Source organism: Trachinotus anak, unplaced genomic scaffold (genome assembly GCF_046630095.1).
Source record: "Trachinotus anak isolate AG129_WGS33_773 ecotype Australia unplaced genomic scaffold, CSIRO_AGI_Tana_v1 ptg000001l, whole genome shotgun sequence".
In the NCBI taxonomy this organism is placed as follows: Eukaryota; Metazoa; Chordata; class Actinopteri; order Carangiformes; family Carangidae; genus Trachinotus; species Trachinotus anak.
The window spans coordinates 14,049,479-14,064,772 of NW_027273852.1; the positions used below are offsets into that span (position 1 = coordinate 14,049,479).

Genomic DNA, 15,294 nt, shown 5'->3' on the forward strand with positions numbered 1-15,294 from the left:
GATGTTTGACTGTGTGCATCAGGTAGATGAGGTGATGCTGACCCTGAAGCAGGCCTTCACTACAGCAGCAGCCTTACAAAGCAATAAAACCCAGATCCAGCTATGTGAAGCCTGCCCCATGCATGACCTGCACAAGCTCTGCGAGCGGATTGAAGGTAAGCCACATGAACACAGTCACACATCCAGCCCTTGCCTGACTCATGAATATATTGATGCATGGCACGGTCTGTTTCACAGAGTTAAAGCAGGATAAAAGAATATTCCTATTTCCTCTTCTGTTTTTAGGTCTCTACCCACCCAGAGCGAAGCTGGCCATCCAAAAATATCTCTCCCAGCTGACTGACAACGAGCAGGCAGAAATTTTTGAGCGAGTTCAGGTAAGGTTCGCCTCTGCTCAGAGGAAGAACACTTTTTGTCGGAGAAACTCGTGACATAATAACGTTTTTTTGGTGATTCATTGCTAGAAACCATTTATTTATACTGATCCTGCCTCCGCTTCAAAGCAGTTGGTTTTTTTTTTCCATCTTGAGTTTTGAGTGTTTGTGTGTCTGTTCGTGCAGAGATTGAAGCCCGGGTCAGACCAAGAAGAGAATGAGCTGGTGATTCTTCATCTAAGACATGTTTGTGAAACCAAACAAAAGTCCCATCTTCACATTGGAGAAGCCCCTCAGGTAATCACTTTTCCTGTGGATGGTGTTGATGCCTGAACCACCTCAGCTGGCTCCGATGGACTTGAAGGAGCAGCGGCTCTGCTCCGAGCTCCCTCTAGATGACCGTACCTCTAAGGCCTCAGACACGCTATGGAGGAAATTTAATGGAGTGAATGCCTAAAGAGTTTTTAAGAGCCTTTAGCACCCTTGACATTTAAAAAAAAGTCCATTCAGGTCCCATATATTAAAAAGTGAGATTTTAAAATCTGATTATAAAGCAGGTCTAGGTTCTGTATTAATACTATGAAAGTATCAAAGTGCTCAGTCCACAGAGAAATGCACACAACCTGTACTCAGAAACTAATGCCTTAAAATGAGCCGTCAGGACTTCTGCAACTTTGTGATGTCACACAAAAGCAGTCACCTCCCTCAGCCACGCCCCAAGCCCCGCCCACCTGGACCCACCATCCAACCTTGTAGGATTTGGTTTCTCTGAGTGTTGACCTGAAATCTGCTGTTTTTATTTGATCACTCAGAAAACAGTCAGCCAATCAGAAGAGAGGGAGAGGAGATATAAAACTACATTCAGATGTTTTTTGTTATTTTTGATGTATTTTCTTAAAACCACAAATATATCTTCTTATGGATATCAAATAAAACATGTAAAATATGGGACCTGAAAAGGAACAGCTTTTATGCAGAGTAGTCTCTCAGCCCTCTGGATCTCTCCCTGCAAGGACTTAAATGTAAAGTTAAACGCCTCCCATTATCTGTCCCATGATCTCACCTGAGGGGCTGTATGTTAAATGTTATCATTCAAATGGCAGCGCTCCAACAACAGCTCCGCTATTATCCACGCAACCAGAAGCCGTAGGCTATTCCTCACAGCCTTGGTCATGTGGTCTGCTACTGCATGGGCCCATTGAGTTTGTATACTCACTGATCACTGCAGTCAGATGCTATTAATCATTTCTGTCCTTTGTTGTCGTTTGACAGAATGCAGCAAACAGCTCGGCGGCAGCAGACGGCGCCACCACCAGCAGTCGCTTCAAACTTGATATTCTCAAGAATAAAGCACGCACCTCCCTCACCAGCTCTCTAGAGAACATCTTTGCAAGGGTGCGTCTGAGCAGAGGGATGTTTTATTTTTTTTCAAATACATTTCCTTCTCTGCCCCCCCCCCCCCCCCCCCCCCCCCCCCCCCCCCGGCCCATATTTTATCTTTATTTAATTTCCTGCAGTTTCCTGCTCCTTTTATCCTCATCATGTCTCTCTCTCTCTCTCCAAGTTCATCCCTGTCTCTGTCTCTTCTTCACCCCTGACTGACTATAGTCTCTATGCTGGGTACCTTTATGTGTCCTCCTGCTCAGTCTTTGTATCCGTTGCAGTTTTGGTGTCACTGTCATGCAGGGGATTTGGATTGACCCATATCTGCCAGTGAGACAGCAGAATAATTCCTCAGTAGAGGGACGCAGGCGATCTGACACCTCTACTGCCATCTGTTATTGTCTTAGCGACTTAACTGAACACTGTTAAGGTTATTATTGCCTTGACAATTCTTTTTGTCAAGAACAGAAAAAAAACGGTCGTGTAAAAATATTCTTAATAGTTAATGTTTTTATTTACCATTTGTTTTTCCAGAACTTGCTTGATGTTGTGTAATCCCCTCTGTCACCAGGGTGCCAGCCGAATGCGGGGCCGCTTGGGAAGCATGGGAAGCATTGGCAGTTTTGAAAGAGTAAGTGTCCTTGTGGAGGAAGTGGAGAATTTCTCTCGGGGGACTCTGGGAATTCTCACTTTTTACTCAGTTGCTGTTAAAAGCATGTTATATTCCAACACTGTCCTCAGGAAAGGAAGATAAGCATGCTTTCACTCTCATCGGTGTCAGCAGTTGGAGGCTGCCAACAGTGCTCCTCTCTCACGGATACATGATTCTGCTCTGTGTTGTTCCCACATAGTTTCATGATGAAGCTGCATTGGCCAAAAGACAGAATCGGGAAGCAGGGAGCGTGTTTACAGAACTGTCTCTGAACCATTTGGGGTTGTTGGCGCAACTGCGTTACTGCTGTGCAGAATGTGGAGTGAGGGTGTGATGTAGTTCCTCTCACCCCCCGTCAGTCATGATGAAGTTAAAAAGAGCACTTCAGTGATTTGGCATTGCACTGCTAAATGGTCAGATGCACAACGAACGTTTTCAAGAAAAATCATCAAAATCAATGCAGCAGAACCATATATATTGTCTTTTTTCTTTCTGCACAAAACTTGGTGCCTACATTACCCACAGTGCAACGCTACTGCTGACAGTTTGGTTATGGATTCGAGTGTGTTAAGCTAGTAGCAATGGCCTTGAGCTGAGATGAGCTGCAGAGGTCTGGTGAACTCACTTGTTTTTAACTCCACATCTCCACGTTTTTATTTCATTTTCAAACTTGAAATTGATCATTGATTGATCATATTTCACGCAGCTTCCTCGGAAGCCACAAAAGACTTCATACAACTTTTCACACATGTGCAGAAGCACTTCCCAAGACCTGTAAACTGACTTTGATCTATAAAATCAGTGGAATTCCCCTCTGAGGATGCGATGCTCATGATGTTGAACACATTGAGAAATGAAATGGACCCTTCCAGCTGTCATAAGACTTTTACTTTACCTTTTGCATCAGTCATGTTACGTCAGATTTACTGGGATTATGATAGGGGGATTTTATTAAAGTGCTACATCTCCCCCTTTCACCAAATCCACTGATACTGTGTGTTGCACAGTTACAAACATAAATTGGTCATAGTCATAGTCACAGTGACTTCTGAGTAGCAAATATTGTTGTTCGCTTCATCCTGAGGATGTCATCCTCTCCCTGTTTCTGTTGCAGAACTAACAACTATTACATTCAGTATGTGTCAGTATTTATAAGGATCTTCCCTCTCAGGTGCTGCCCTTTTGTTGCATTTCTGACAATCAGAAGAATGTTGTTTGCCTTGCAATTAAGCGAGTGAGTAGTCATCTGGGGATTGTGTCAGGATGCCGATGGCCTGGCAGGCAGGAAATCCAAGTCAGGATGTCCACTTTGTTTTGTGTCTGCTGAGCCATGCCTGTCCTGGCTTCCTCTTCTTGGCCCATGTCACAGGACACGGCGCACTGCACGAGTGTCTGTGGGTGATCTGAGCTACTTCATCTTATCAGTTTCCTCACATGTACAAATCACAATTAAACCATTCAGCTGACAGTGCTGTGATTTACATGTGTGCAACAGATGGAACAGACCTTTTGCGGTCTGCAGCGTGACTGGCCGAGCAGGGACTTTTGAGGTAGTAACAGCAGCTCCATTAGGACTTACAGTTTTATTTTTTAATTTCTCTTTGCATATTGAAAGAAGCAGCTCAAATGTCTCCTGTCATGTCATATCTTGGAGGGGGGAAGTGTCTGAAAGCATGATGGGAGGGGATTGGGGGGTTTTCATGTGGAGTTGAGTCGCCAAAGATCCCTCCCCACCAATGGTGTGTGATGCTGTGAGTCACAGGACATTGTCCATTAGAATACAATAGATGTGGGAGTTGTACTGCCAGGCATGAGGCAACAGTGAGTTTCAGAGTGTTGAGAGGAAAGTTGAACCTGGACTGAGTCTTGCTGTGAGGTGTCCTTGGCCATTGGCTGGGTGAGTGCAGACCTGTAACTTGAGTCACTGAGTGTTATGTCTGGCTCCGTGCTGGGCCTCTGAAATAGAATTAGTAGCTGTGTGTGGTTTGATGAAACATTGAGAGTGATTTTCAGTGTGAATCCCTTTGCTTATTCCCAGGTTATTGCCTGCATAGCTATACAGAATATTTTGGATTGTAATATTTATTGCGGTTATCTCTGCCATTATTGATCATTCTGCCATTGTGTCACTCAGCCCTACGGACAGATAGATGAGAAACTCCAACCAAAATCCAGATATAAAATCTCGTAAGTGTGCACTGCGCTTGCAGGGTTTTACTTATGCACTGACATCTGTCTCCCTTTCACATTTTTTGCCCCCTCAGCAGGATGAGGAATCCCCCGGTCACTCCCCTCCAGGTTCCCCACCTGCTTTCCCTGATGACGACCCGGAAGGCGGCCTGCAGTTCCGTCGGCGTGCCCACACCTTCAGCCACCCCCCTGTGAAGAAACGCATCTCCTTCGAGGGCCAGCCGGCCAGCAAACAGGCTCCGCTGCACAGACAGCAGTCTGTGAACCCAGAGCTGCTGCAGAGCAGGTAACTCGCGCTTCCCCTATCGGTCGCTGCATTGCTAGTTGGAACCTCTGGGAGAAAGGAGCGATCAGATGCATCTCTTTAGTAAAGCTGCAGGAGTTGATGTTTCACTGAGTGAACTGTACTAAAAGTTTTTTTTTTGCAAGGGTGAGCTTCTGTGTTTTCTTTGAAGATATGGCTAATGCTAACTGTGCTCAAACAATCAGGACCAGTTGCTTCTCATTTAATCAGTTTCACACTAACTAAATATTTAGTTGACCTTTGATGTGCACACAGACAATGTGATCTATTTGCAGCACTTTGATCAGTCCTAAATCTCTCTACCTCCTGCCCCTCTATCCTTGAACAATAGCTTCACAAGTTTCCTGTCACTGTTTTGATCCCTCTTGAGTTCCTCCTTGTTTTTCTGTGCTCCGACCAGAAGGCCTTTTCTTTTGTGTAATGTTTGTTTTCCATTTGTGGGCATTTCATGTTTGGCTCGCCCAGTCCCGTGGCGGTCTCGAGAACGCGCAGCGTTTCGGAGAGCGAGTCCTCCTTCAGCCTCCCCTCCTCCTTCTCCGCTCCCACTTTCCTGAAAAGCTTTTACCAGGGCTCCCTGGGCTCCCTGGGCTCCCTAGCAGACAGTGGGAGCTTCAAGAGGTGAGAGGGGTTGCTCAAACGAAACCCCCCCCGATTCGCCCCAAACGCACTGGTCAGGGTCTTGAAAAAAGGGGATGAGATGGGTGGGAGGGACGAGCTGCTCTTTGCTGGGATGGCAGTAGCCGCATACATGTTGGCTGTCAAACCTTTTAACACCTGCCTTTTTTGTCCCTGTATCTTTGTACTCTTTTCCTGTCTATCCACAGCAACTTTTTATTAGCAAAGATACTTTTAAGCTTTTTCTTTTTTTCCCCCATCGTTTCTTCCCCGTCGTCTCTACCCTCTTCCTGTTTCACTCAGAAATAGAAGGGGATGCTGATACACCCCTCTCTTGTTGCCTTTGCATGGGAATTTGAAGCTTTTTTTTTTATTGCACGGCAAAACTGTATTTAACCTGGATTTATGGCCTTTATTAACAACATTGTGCCACCACCTTTCCTGCCCAGTGGTATTCACGGCGCCTTAGGATTGCCACACTAAGCATCATGCTGATTCAGTTAAGTGATGTATTAATTTTTGAAAGGTTGTTATCAATATTAGGCTGCACTAATAAATCAACTAATATAGTATGTTCAAGAAAACATGACATATGAAGGATGTTCCTGACAGCCTCGAGATCTTCTAACCTCGTGCTGCCTAGGCCAGGTTAGGTGTCTGGTTGGCAGATGGTAAAGGTTAATATTTCCATTATGAATGAGATTCAGTGGAGCCCACAATTGTAAAATGTCACATCCACAGGATGTTTTTCTCCTCTGACAGCGGTCCAATCTCCCAGGCTCTTGCATTGATAACGTGGCAAAAGGAACAAGACGTGCTTTTTCAGTATGCGTCAGCTGCAACGATGAATAAGAGCACGTTTAAAAGACAACTTGTTGAAAAGACCTCACTGGGTATTTAAATCCGAAGATATTCACAGCCAGGTTTGCTGTCTGTTGCACTGTGAAAAAACCTTTACCCCAGTGACTTTTCTGCGACTTTCTTTAAGGCTTGACTTACAGGAAAACATAATAGGAGGTAACGTGTCAAATGAGGAATTTGAATCTGTTAGAGAGACGACATTAAATGTGCAGAACAGCTGTAAGAGCGAAATCATTGTCTCAGTGGCATTAGTCTAAGTGCAAGGTCAGTTCCTGTTTTTCATTGCCCACATGATCAGACAGGCACTTGCTTGCTGACCAAGCTTATTATCTACTGTAAGTGTCAAGAGATCCTCAGTGAGTGACATAAAAACCTTGTTTCTTTAATGGAGGTAGAACATAATCAGAAGTAAGAAGAGTGAAATCGCTTCAGTACTTTACATTTTATTTTAATATGTAACATCTTTGTTTTTTCTGTGTGCGCAGAGAGTTAGTTAAATCTGTAAATAAACCAGAGTTTCAACATATCTATTCGCACAAATACATAATATCATAAATATGTCACATTCGATGTCACTGCTGTAAATTGTCTATGGAAAACAAAAAGTAAGAGAGGAAGAGACCATGACATGGTTCATCTACTGTAATATTTTAGTCACATTTTTTTTTTTTACTTTTAGAATTGTTTTGGGCAATAGGATTGGTAGTTGCATGATGCAAAAACAGTATTTGACTTTTGATATACCACAAATGTAAAATATGCTAATATACATAATAATATTGCTGTATTTTTGCCTATTATCACTTTTAAGCTTCCAGAAAACTTTCCTACTCAGAGAAACCTGTTTGCAATTTCCTCTTTATTCCACCCACCTCATTTGCATAAAAGACACTTGTAGTATGTTAAAATGCACAGCAGGTGGATTCCACAGACCCTCACTGTCTTTGTATATATGATACAGCTGTTAACTGTTGTTTTTGTGGCTGCACCATCAAAATTGGCCCTTTAAGATTCGGCAGAGCGCTGATTAAGTGATTTTACTAATGTGTAATTCATTTTTAACAATCAATAATACGCCTAACTCACATTTACTGTGCACTTCTGTAGTTGCTTTGGATAAAAGCGTCTGGCAAAGGAGTCACTGTAAATGTGAACCAAAAGTGATACTAGTAATAGTGGTACTAGTGGTAGCAGCTCTTTAACCAGGTTTTCTTCCCTACTAAAAAAAAAAGCAACTTCTTGGCTGTTTGTGTGGCTGATGTTTGTTGTCATTTTACACACTAATTGTGAACTGCTGCTTTATTAACAAAGACATTGGGAATCGGCCTGGCACATGTTTTTCATCAGTGCGTTTAAGGTTCATCTTGAATGTTTCTCATCAGCTTGGAGAAGCTGAGATGAGAAGCTTGTCTAAGGTTTCTTGTATGTGTGCTTGTGTACTGAAGGGTGTGTGTGTGTGTGTGTGTGTGTGTGTGTGTGCGTGCGTGCGTGCGTGCGTGCGTGCGTGCGTGCGTGCGTGCGTGCGTGCGTGTGCCTGCATTTGTAAAAAGAGTGCTGAAGGAGAGTTGGTGTAAGCTGACACCTGACTGATTTATCGGGTGTCTGTGACGCTGCTGTCCTCTCTCGTAGCAATGGGGAAGGCAGGAAGAGGACCCTGTCTGGCTGCAGCAGTGACTCAGTGAGTGGAGGTCTCCCTCCGACCCCACGCAGGGTCTCCTGGAGACAGAAGATCTTCCTGAGAGTCGCTTCGCCAATGAACAAGCCGTCTGCATCCATGCAGCACCCAGGTCTGGTAACACAATCCCTCTAGCAGTTAGGCAAGACATGACGTGATGCACAATGAATAAGCTCTGAATAATCCAAAAGTGCATAGAAAATGAGTACAAGGCAGGAGGAACATTCGATTCTTGTGAAATTTATTTTCTGAACCATCTGACTTTAAAGTTGCAAGAATCTATGTGAAAAGCAGTAAGGGTTGAAAGAAAAGAGGTATTTCCCATAATCCATCATTGTCAGGTCAATGTGATGGTAATCCTCCGACCTGTACCCACAGCCAGTTATCTTGTCTGTAGAATAGTCTTTGCTATCTTACTCAGGGACAGTAGCTAGCAGATTGCTCCCAGATTCAGGGCTTCATAACATCTTGGCTAACAAACATTACAAAATTGAAGCAGTCATGCTTTTTATTACTATATCTTGCAAATGCTGCCTTCAATCAGGGCAGTGATGCAGGGCAAATCAAAATACAAGTGGTGATGCAGTGAGAGATCTGGTGACATGACTTCAGCAGCTGTATTTAAATTGTTTTGTTTTACTTTTGCAAAGCACATGTCCTCATACATCAAATATACAAGTTTTCATTTTATATTTCTTTATCCACAAAGCTTTGCAGCACCAATAACATGTCCACTTTTTGACACTCTTTCTTTAGCCCTGGATTTGTCTCCCCCAGCAACTGAGGAAAATATCTGGCTCTTTAAATGGTCCACTTGCTTCACCAGCTAGTTACCTCAAAATGTGTTTGTTGTTTGGTGCTGCTTAGTTAGAATTACAATGAGTTACAGCTGCTCGCTGCTGCTGCAGGAAACAGGGCCGATGAGAGTGGTGGATGAAACCATGCAACAGATATGCTGTAAAACCAAAATAATAAGTTACAAGAGGCTGAAAAGCTCTGTAGTGCTACAGAGTTGGGGTATGATTCTCTGTGGACTCAGTATTGCAGACAAGCCCTTTCATTATTACACAGTCATTAGATTAACTGTTCATACAGAAAAACATTGGTAATTAAAAATATATTTCCCATGTGTACTTTCTATTGATGTTTTTAGACCACTCTGATACAAGGGAGCTGTTGCCTCTCTCTCCTCACGCCTTGGACTCGAGTCTGGACCCTTTGGGGCATCTGCTGCCGCTGACGGATGACCCCCTGTCTGGGGAGAGGCCTAAAAAGACGGGGGCCGACTACCGGGCCCTCTGGAAGACTGCCATCCACCAGCAGATCCTCCTGCTGCGCATGGAGAAAGAGAACCAGAGACTGGAGGGTGAGTGTCGGTCACTCCTGTGTATATTAAGTGAAAATCAGCCTAGAACAAATCCTTGTTTTGGTCACATGAATGACAAAAATGAAGAAGACGATGTCTGTAGTCTTGTTGTGACTGGATCATTCACTTTGATGTTTAGTGCATTTGTTTCTCTGCAGACTCAGCTGGTAATTATAATTTGTCATGGGGCTGTATTTTTTTGAAATCTGCTCATACTGGGTCTTATTGTTAAGATTCATCTGCCTATAAAAGATATTTATTACAGTGGGAACTTCCACTCTTGTCCCATTGCACTCACATAATATCAAGTTTGTTGTTGCTAACTGAGACAGCGTGGACAGGGATTGAGGTTAGGGACTTTTAAAGCTTTCATTTCTGTTTATTTTGAGAGGTCCAATGTTGCCGTGTTGCTTTGGGATTCTGGAGCACAGTTATATTTAGAGCTAAATGTTGTGGTGTTGCATACTGACACACATTTCAAACACATGCAGATGCACAAACATGCATACGCTCAGTGGGTTACAGTGCACGAGACTAATTCTCCTTTTTGGGAAACCAGCAGTAGCAGCACTATTACTTCAAGGTTCAGTAAAATAACAGGATATACAGTAGCATTGGCAAAACATCACCCTCTAATGGCCAAGGTTATTCAGGATGCATTCCAAAGAACTTTTTTAGCACTGCTTTTTTTTTCTCCTCCCCTCGCAACCACTTGTCCCTTAACAGGAAGTTAACAGGAGACAAGAGGAGGAATAAGAGGGGAGACGAGGAAGTAGAGGCCATTTGAGAGAGTTAATTAGCTACTTTATTATAAGAACTAGATGATTAAAATGAAGAGGCATGAAATAAACTCCACCTTGTAAATGGTAAAAGTCAGTAACTCAAACCATGGCCAAACAAAAAGCAACAAGTAACATTAACATTAACGGAGGTGATGGAGGAAAAGAGAAGGTTTATTTTGTTTAGCCTTGGGATGCACCTGCCATGTGTAGCTGTTTCTGATTTACTATACCAATCCGTCTCTTTCCCTTTGTTTGTTACTGTGACACCAATGCTGGTCTGAGGACATAACTGTGAATAACCGTTTTCAATAGAAGGTAAGCCATATAAAAGGAGCCCTTGGGATCAAGGCAGATGGTGTGCATGATTTTAGGTGTTAGTTATTATATTCATTCAATTCAGCTTATTTTGTTTGCATGTTCAGGGACGATCATACATCATGGTGTTTTTGTTTCTTTTGTCCTTTGTGCCCCTCCACACCTCTGTACCTCTGATGTGGCTTTTTCATGACTTCAGCATAATAAAGATGTATTTTTAATGTTAATGTGGGTATTGTGGCTTGTGTTTACGTGGTAGGCTTTCCATGGGAGCTGGTGGCAAAAGGTGCTGCTCTCTAATGTGATGTCTTTTCAGTCGGCTACATTCTGTTTCATCAAAGCAAAAGCAGAAGGGCCTCGTACTTTCCTAGTACAGCCTCCTTCGTTCACTCTTTGGTGTTGATTTTCTACGGCAAGAGAATCTTCAGTCGATAAAAATGACGTTGAACATGTTCATCTCATCTGTTTCATTTCTTTTTGTCTCTGTTGACTGTGCTGCAGCGAGCAGAGATGAGCTGCACATCCGCAAGATGAAGCTGAACTACCAGGAAGTGGGCCAGTGCTCCAAAGATGCACAGGCATTGTGGGAGAGAAAACTGACCGCCCCAGGCAGAACGACAGTCCCACAAGACAAAGAGGAGATGTATCGCGCACTCTGCCAAGGTGAAAGATGTGTGTGTGTGTGTGTGTGTGTGCAAAAACTGAAAATAAAGAAAGAGGTAGTGGACATCAGCTCACCAATTTGTGTATCTGTAACTCCTCATATAATCTTCATCTTTGTGTGCAGGTGTTCCGAAGAGCAGGCGTGGGGAGGTCTGGTTGCTCCTTTCCCATCAGCATCGGCTGCGTCACAGACTGCCCCAGCGCCAGCATGCCCCGGACACCGCCTACCATGACCTGCTGAAGCAGCTCACTGCACAGCAGCATGCTATTCTGGTGGATCTAGGTGTGTACATGATTGGCCAAAAGCTTCAGCCTCAGTTGCTCTATGAGTAGAGGTTATCATTATTATTTTATTATTTGTTGTAGTTTAGGAGTAGTTTGGTTGTTATTCTTCTTTTACTCATTCATGGGTGAACTAAAAAAACAACTACACAAAAGTTTCCCCTGTGCATCTTCTCGTTACGTTAACTGAATATCATCTGTCTCCCTCTCCCTCAGGCCGGACCTTCCCCACCCACCAGTACTTCTCAGCCCAGCTGGGTGCAGGGCAGCTTTCCCTTTACAACCTCCTCAAAGCCTACTCTCTGCTGGATACAGAGGTACATCCTATAATCCCGTTTCCCCACAGTAAACCACTGTACAGGTTTTATGACATGTGGTGAATGTCATAAAACCTTTGTTTTTTTGTTTTGTGCCACACAGGTTGGCTACTGCCAGGGTATCAGCTTCGTGGCTGGAGTGCTGCTGCTGCACATGAGCGAGGAACAGGCCTTTGACATGTTGAAGTTCTTCATGTATGACCTCGGCATCCGGCGGCAGTACAGACCTGACATGGTGTCTTTGCAGGTCAGTGGGTGAATGGGTGAAAGAACCACTTCAGCTTGTTATGGGGCGGATCTTATTACTCTGTGGTAACATTTTAGCAACAGAACCCTCGACATTTCATTCCTGCAAAATAACAGACATAACAGATTTGTGTACATATCATAAATGATTCCTGAAAAGCTACCGTCCTCTCCACTCGACAAGCTCCAGCCCTTATCAGAAGGACACACCCATGAAAATGACAGATATAACAGCTGGACCCAAGCTAGTTTCCAGGGACAGTACCTTGCTGACACCACAAGAGGGCAATAAATTACAAGAGCAATGCAAAGAGGTATCAGAGCCTTCAAAATTCCTTCTCTAGAAAGATGCTGTGATAGACAGCGATGTATAGATATGACCCAAGGGCACAGGGATTAAGCAGCAACACATAGGCGATACCACCTCTCACCAGGATTGTCCCATTTTTCTTTTTTGTAAACATTGATTCTGAATAATTTAAGGATTTGAGCTCAGAATAATAAAAGAGCTTTAATCATACGTAGTGACTTTAAATTTAAATCCTGTTGTATATGTTTCTAACTTATTACAAACTGTATGTGAGCTACAAGCACACTGGCCTCTTTTTTTTTTTTTTTTTTTTTTTTTTTTTAAAGCTATGATCTGCCTGCTGTAAGAAGCCCAGCCCTCCTCTCACCTATGTGGCTTATTAATCGGCAACAGCAAACAGTCTCCACCTCTTATTTAAACCACGCCTGCATGCCTGCTCTGTTAGCTCTAGTTAAACATCAGCTGACCTTACCTGGGTAAAAGCATCAGCAGGTGTGGTAATGTTTAATCCGCAGCTGGTAACCATTTAGCCGAGGAGTGGCCTCTTGGTTCTCCCTCACGCTGCAAGACCAACCCAAAGTTTTTCAAAGACGAGGGATCCGTGTTGTTTTCTTTGTGCAGTGAGTTGAGTGCGAGGACACAAAGGTACTGCTTGTGTTTTTTGTAACCGTCAGGAAACTGTAAGACTGATAACAGTCTAGTTTTAGCTTGACCAGACTTCTGCTTCTCTTTTCTCTCTGCTGTGCATTTCACTGTAGCACTTGTCAGGATCGTTGTAATATATTGCAAAAGAGTTAGTATGGCTCATCAGTGCTTGGCCTCATGTCTGAGCAAGTCTCTAAAACAACAGTGGCAGCACTAGAGGAGCTCCCTGCTCGGGTAAAGGTTCATTTGACAGCTGATGATTTTTTAGATTGCCCTGTGATGCTCTCTCCCTTGCAGATCCAGATACACCAGTTTGTTGTAGCAAAGCTTGTTTGGACCTGTATGCGTATTATGTGTTTTTGCATGTGAGTGTTTAAGCCTGTACATGCTGTCTGTGTTATCCCAGGTTCAGATGTACCAGCTCTCCAGACTCTTACACGACTACCACCGTGAGCTGTACAATCACTTCGAGGAGCACGAGATCTGCCCCAGCCTCTACGCAGCGCCGTGGTTCCTCACCCTCTTCGCCTCACAGTTCCCTCTCGGCTTCGTGTCCCGCATCTTTGGTATATTTTTAGAATAATGGCCCCCTGTGTTTGCTCACACACAATTGCTTATCAGCACAATGCTATTTTCAAAAGAGGCTGGCATTTAAATAGCCTCATACCAATTACAGCTTGAAGTGTGTAAAGTGTTTTTACTGTTATGCTTGTGTGTGTGTGTGTGTGTTTTTTTTTTGTTTTTTTTTTTCCCCCAGATTTTGTATTTGTCCAGGGGACCGAAGTAATCTTTAAAGTGGCCCTCTGTCTGCTGAGCAGCCATGAGGGGGAGATAGTGGAGTGTGACAGCTTTGAGAGCATTGTGGACTATCTGAAAACTACACTCCCCACCCTCACTCAGACACAGATGGAGCAGACCATTGCCAAGGTACAAAGTGTGAAGTTCAATAAAATACAGTCTCAGGTTTCCAAATAATTAAGCCCAGTGAGCCATGGAAACGTAATAGATATCACATGGTTGGTCACTGGTTAAAAGCTTCTCAGTGCTTGTGATGGTGGAAAATGCGTCCAACATCCCTTATTTACCATAATGTAAGACAAGACCAATATTAGTCTTGTTGTTGAAATAATATTAAGACAAGGCTATAAACCTACAGTGTCTGCAGTGGCTCTGTGAGTCCATTGAACCCACCCTGGCATCATATGGAGAGGAGAGCAAATCAAAACAGTGTCTATTAAAGAAGCAGGATTTTTATTTTCAGATTTTCTGCGAATAAAACTTTATCAATGGCATTTTGATTTAATGTGTAATTACAGTATACAGAGGAATATTTTTTTGTGTGAAGTCTCATAGATAATAACAAAGTAATAACATGCAGAACTACTATTGTAGCATTTGTTTAGCCACAATCATTAAAATCCAATTTAGTATCACCTCTAAAACAGAGTTTTGGAAGTCAATTTTCCAGCTTTGATTGTGAGTAAACTGTGCAAATATTATCTTGCATATTAACAAGAGACCAAAGACCAAAACCAACAAGGGGTTAGTTTCCTGATTCCCCAGCCTGTGTGAGGAACTCAACCTCAAATCTATTAGTTCCAAGTGAAGATGTAAATCTTTGAAATTTGGTCAGAAATATATATTATGAACTACTTTAAGCTGCAAATTTGATGCTACAGTGAGTATTTGCAGCACCAGGACAGTGTGCGTGTGACATTGACTTCACTGTGTGTTTATTGTAGGAACATATCATCCGGTGCATCAGTGGGTCTTTAGCTTAGGTTTTTATCTTTTCTAGTAATTTGTTAACAATACGAAAATACTGAACATCGCCAGACTTACCCTCAACTTTTGCTGTGCCTCACTTACAATATTGATGTACCTCCATGACTTATTGACTTGATGGCACCTGACTCAGTGTGTGACCGTTTTGTTTGCCAGGTAATGGAGATGGACATCTCCAAGCAGCTGCATGCGTATGAGGTGGAGTACCATGTCCTCCAGGATGAGATGTTAGATGCCGGACCGTTGCCTGATGACTCTGACCGGCTCGACAGACTAGAAAAGACAAACGTGCAGTTGAAGAAACAGAACATGGACCTGCTGGAAAAACTTCAGGTGAGGAAGAGAAGGATACAATTTACATTTTGACAGCATCTCCTCATCCATTACCTTTGATAAACGGTAAATGATTTTGGGGAAACGATTAAATGTGTGAAGTTTTTAAGTTATTGGTCAGTTAATAATTCCCTCTTTGGATGGTGGAGTGGTGATGAGGGGCTCTGCCGCGTTGTTTACACATCTACAGCAGTAG

General features: G+C 43.2%; 1 protein-coding gene across 7 annotated transcripts in view; it reads left to right on the forward strand.

Annotated features, from left to right (window-relative positions):
- tbc1d4 (TBC1 domain family, member 4) overlaps positions 1 to 15,294 on the forward strand; it is a 28,271-nt gene that overhangs the window by 9,720 nt on the left and 3,257 nt on the right. The window contains exons 7-22 of one of the 7 annotated variants that reach the window (XM_071479156.1): positions 23 to 155; positions 286 to 377; positions 561 to 671; positions 1,647 to 1,769; positions 2,329 to 2,388; positions 4,674 to 4,885; positions 5,369 to 5,521; positions 8,009 to 8,166; positions 9,208 to 9,430; positions 11,026 to 11,180; positions 11,305 to 11,463; positions 11,679 to 11,779; positions 11,883 to 12,026; positions 13,387 to 13,546; positions 13,738 to 13,907; positions 14,922 to 15,098. In XM_071479156.1, coding sequence (XP_071335257.1) covers positions 23 to 155; positions 286 to 377; positions 561 to 671; positions 1,647 to 1,769; positions 2,329 to 2,388; positions 4,674 to 4,885; positions 5,369 to 5,521; positions 8,009 to 8,166; positions 9,208 to 9,430; positions 11,026 to 11,180; positions 11,305 to 11,463; positions 11,679 to 11,779; positions 11,883 to 12,026; positions 13,387 to 13,546; positions 13,738 to 13,907; positions 14,922 to 15,098 — 2,331 coding nt within the window. Of the gene's footprint in view, positions 1 to 22; positions 156 to 285; positions 378 to 560; positions 672 to 1,646; positions 1,770 to 2,328; positions 2,389 to 4,159; positions 4,307 to 4,673; positions 4,886 to 5,368; positions 5,522 to 8,008; positions 8,167 to 9,207; positions 9,431 to 9,451; positions 10,518 to 11,018; positions 11,181 to 11,304; positions 11,464 to 11,678; positions 11,780 to 11,882; positions 12,027 to 12,770; positions 12,981 to 13,386; positions 13,547 to 13,737; positions 13,908 to 14,921; positions 15,099 to 15,294 lie in introns of those variants that run through there. The other 6 variants (XM_071479164.1, XM_071479173.1, XM_071479183.1 and 3 more) reach the window with 6 other exon arrangements.